General features: G+C 29.0%; 1 protein-coding gene across 1 annotated transcript; it reads right to left on the minus strand.

Annotated features, from left to right (window-relative positions):
* Nucleotides 1–973: 973 nt before the first annotated feature.
* Nucleotides 974–3,389, minus strand: LOC149550046 (uncharacterized). The gene is made up of 4 exons (XM_089795006.1): nucleotides 3,281–3,389; nucleotides 2,564–2,685; nucleotides 2,190–2,397; nucleotides 974–1,403 (listed from the first exon to the last, which is right to left on the minus strand). The coding sequence occupies exons 1-4, from the start codon at nucleotides 3,351–3,353 to the stop codon at nucleotides 1,159–1,161; spliced, it is 648 nt and encodes a 215-aa protein (XP_089651132.1). The 5' UTR covers nucleotides 3,354–3,389; the 3' UTR covers nucleotides 974–1,158.
* Nucleotides 3,390–3,982: the final 593 nt, after the last annotated feature.

Genomic DNA, 3,982 nt, shown 5'->3' on the forward strand with positions numbered 1-3,982 from the left:
TGTTGTAGATACATGATTATGATAATTTGTGTGATAAATATATCTTTCTTTATTTGTATGTAGAGACTATGGTTGTGGCATAGATTCATTCACTAGGCACTTCTAGATGTATCCCAGGAGATCAATATTTTGTGCCCTATTTTTGACACTCATATAGGCCATATAAACTAGCTATGATATATAGGCCTATTCAAATTGATAGCTTACATTGAGATACAATACAATGAGGTGTGGATATGGCTCATATAGACAGAACATTTAAAAACAACTATAACAAGAGAAAAGCTAGGATTGTAGAGCTATATATAATCCTTCTATCATTGAAATTTTGATCAATGCCACTTACCTTTTAAAAAAAATGGATATCTTATTTTTATTTTTGATAAATAATAAAATGTTTTCTTAAATTTATATTACTGCTGAAAATGATAAATATTCATTATACTAATTAAAATATTTGTATTTTAGTTATAGATAATTCTTTAAATATTCAAAAATAATATTTTCAACTTCTTTTATTGATTTTTGGAACCGTCATACCACTTTATTTTACAAAAATGATTGGATCAAAGAACTATAATAATTTTTTTATAGTTAATGCTAAAACTATTTGTAGATTAACATTACACTTTCTTTTGTTTGAGATTTTTTATAAGTTCATAAATGAAGTTAGAATTCTAAGAGCAATTGTTTAATTATACCAACCTTTCCTTTTAATAACATCAAAATAATATTTTTTGCAATCTTATTATAAAAAATATTGTTAATAAAAAAATAAAAATACTTGAATAATTTTTCCTTAGTTAAAATAAATAAATTTACTTTAATTTTAATTTATACAACTGTTGTATTGCTCAAACTGTATTTTTAAATTAAATAAAATACAATAATTTTTTCTATTCATATACTTTCTTGGACTTTTTTATGAATAAATTGATGTAATAACCATTTCTATTTATATCCATCAACACAATTGTGAGATAACATTTCTTACTATTTAATTAACATAATCCATGCAATAAATGAATTACAAACATGACTACTATATCTTAGTCTATTAATACATTGACATTCTAAATTTAACTAGTACCTTTTAGGTTGTCATACATCAACATTATTGACTATAATATAGTTTTAGCACATCTAAAAGTTGTATCCTTAATCTACTCCATTAGTTGGAGCAGGGGTTAAAGCATCTATTATTGCAGGTGCAGGTCCAGAGAAAGGTGCATTGATGTTAGGAGTAGGGGTAGGAGCATTTATCATCATAGGTGTAGGCGCTGGTGCCAATGTTGACACATTCTCATTCTCATTATCAACGTCACCACTTCCACTTTGATTTTGTAACATTGATCTTTGACTTCGTTGCTTGTGAACTTCACACACATGTGGTAGATACAATCCTGCCATCATCAAAATTTTAAAAAATTGAAGTAAAAATATGTTTAGCTAATATTGAAAACTTACAAATAAATATTTGTAGTGTAGATATAAAATGTATAGCTTAAACAAAATTAGTTCTATAATTGTGTGATACACTTTGATTGTTTCATGTTTAGATATAGATAACTAAGCATCTTGATCATAGTTCTTGACTTTAGGAAATACCACATACTACTTAAAAAATGTATCAACAAAAATATTAAACAATAACAAAAAAGAGAGACAGGGTAAAATGGCACATTTTTCCTAAATATACAATAAAAAACAAAATATAGTGAAAAAGAATAACAAAACTATTTTTCCTTTTTAATATTTAAAAAATAAATTAATATTATAAGGAAAATGTTGGACAAAGTAATGGAAAGAAAAACAATAGAATCCTGATGATTCAAATAAAATAATAGATATTAGGAAACACAAAGAAACCCATAGAAACACGTGAATAAAACAATAATATAAAATAAAGACATTTTCTATACTTCAAATAAAAGTATATTTTATATTTTTAGTACGACAACAAATTAAACAACTTTCTTTCCCATTTATAATTCGACACATAAACTAATATGTGTAGAAAACAAAGGCAGCCCATTAAAGATTAAGAAAAGCTATACGATCACAAAGATCCTGCACAATTCCCATGTCTCCAATCTTAGAACCAATTAGACAATTAAAGAAAGTATACGTCCTTACTTGTATGTCTATGTTCATAAGAATTAAATGAGGAAATGATGGTATTACGTTACCTTTATTCGCAGTTAGAGTGAAGTAAAGATCCTGAACGTTGGGGCAGGTGCTTTGACAATTATCCGAGCACAATCTTGAAGAAAAATAAGAATAGTAGTTGATATCATCACTGGACATGCCCACACTCATTCTCTGCAACCCACAAATTCGTACACATTTCTCACTCTCAATCCATTCCCTCATCCTCTGCGCCATCATGCTCGACGACTGCAATCAAATCGAAACTTATCATTAAATAAAATTTCACTATCTAAGATTATTATAAAAAATCTGATTGGCTTTACAGTCACACTAGGATTCGATTCCTATAATTAAACAATCAAAGTTTACATATCTTTTTAGAGATGTTTAAGAATGGCTCAAAAATCATCACCTTGCAGTTGTATTTTGGTAGGACGAAAAAGGTGTATTTCTTTTCGAGAACGCAACGAGCACCTGACGATGACACTGAAAAAGCACAGAATTCTTTCGGGAGATTCTCACATTCCAGATGTCCTATAACCATATAAATCATTCACTCTTTATTGTTACAATAATGTTATGAAGCACAATTACAATCTAAATGTGGTTGAACTATCCGAAAGCTAACCTAGCAGTTGGAAATCGGGATTGTATATAAATCAAGATAAAATATTACTATCAGACAGCTTAAACATCATATATTAAGTTTAATTCTTAAATCAGAAGTGTTAAATAGTCAAAATTGACCTTTCTTTTCTAAATTTAATTTTTCCATTAGTATGTGAAGTTTAAGGGTGGCCTATTCTCATAACCAATAAGCTAGCAATAAAAGGCGAGTTGCTTAATAGAAAATGTTCTTTGTTTACTCAGATAAACTCTAATAAAGACTCAACAAATTAAAGTTGTAATGATTATATACTAGTCTAACAAAACAATGCTGGATTGTCATTTCAAATACATTATTAATTAATTGCACAATATTTATGTTCTATGATCAAATACAACATGATACATGATTACCAATTGACTGCAGATGTATTGATCATTGAGTCCACTTCTATTAACTAAGTATAAAGAAGAAACATTTTAATCCATTTTTTTATTACAATGCCTGAAATAAGACACTCACCATTTCCAAGAGCACTTTGCATGCTCAAAACTAACAAAGCAATGGCAACTGAAATTTCGCCTATAGAAGCCATTTATTTACTGCAAGTCTGCAACTTCTAGTGGGCTATACACAAATATATGTGTAACTACGCATATTTATACTCACTCTGAGAACATATGAAAATGATGGCGGCCAATTGTTTTTTTTCTCGTGAGCGAAGAAAATGAATGATTGTCAGTATGGTTGTTAGAAAACAATGGCAATGCTACGACTCCACCGAATTCTAATTAAACACCGTTGGCAATGATAAAGTGTCGGTTCCCAGCTGGTTTCTTCTTTCAGTATAGATCTCTCTTTTCGCTCAATTATGCCACATCCTTTAAATGTGTCTGGTACACATTTTTTTATTTCTTGTTAGATGGAATTTAAGTGGTCATTTATGTTTATGCAAATAGTGTGGACACTGGTGGAAGTCCACTACTGCTATTTTGGGTATGCAGTTTTGTTTTCTTCTGACTAATGATTTTGCTGTTGCTTAATGTTCTTGTCCATCTGCACTGATGAGATTATTGCTTGACAAGTGATTGTACTGTTTCTTAATGTGCTTGTTCATATGGTCTGATGAGATTAATTGTGGTGTCTCTTAATATTCTTGTTCATATGCACTGATGAGATTATTCGACAGTATAATGATCTTTTATACATAAATTATTTTTTTAT

Source organism: Cupressus sempervirens, chromosome 7 (genome assembly GCF_028749045.1).
Source record: "Cupressus sempervirens isolate cs-2001-9-10 chromosome 7, ASM2874904v1, whole genome shotgun sequence".
Lineage (NCBI taxonomy): Eukaryota > Viridiplantae > Streptophyta > Pinopsida > Cupressales > Cupressaceae > Cupressus > Cupressus sempervirens.

Excerpts from the sequence above, each read along its gene's own strand:
- LOC149550046 (XM_089795006.1), bottom strand. The coding sequence starts at position 3,353 with ATGGCTTCTATAGGCGAAATTTCAGTTGCCATTGCTTTGTTAGTTTTG. Across the intron at positions 2,398-2,563 it reads TACCAAAATACAACTGCAAG|TCGTCGAGCATGATGGCGCA; the intron begins GTGATGATTTTT and ends ATTTGATTGCAG. Across the intron at positions 1,404-2,189 it reads CACTCTAACTGCGAATAAAG|GATTGTATCTACCACATGTG; the intron begins GTAACGTAATAC and ends TGATGATGGCAG.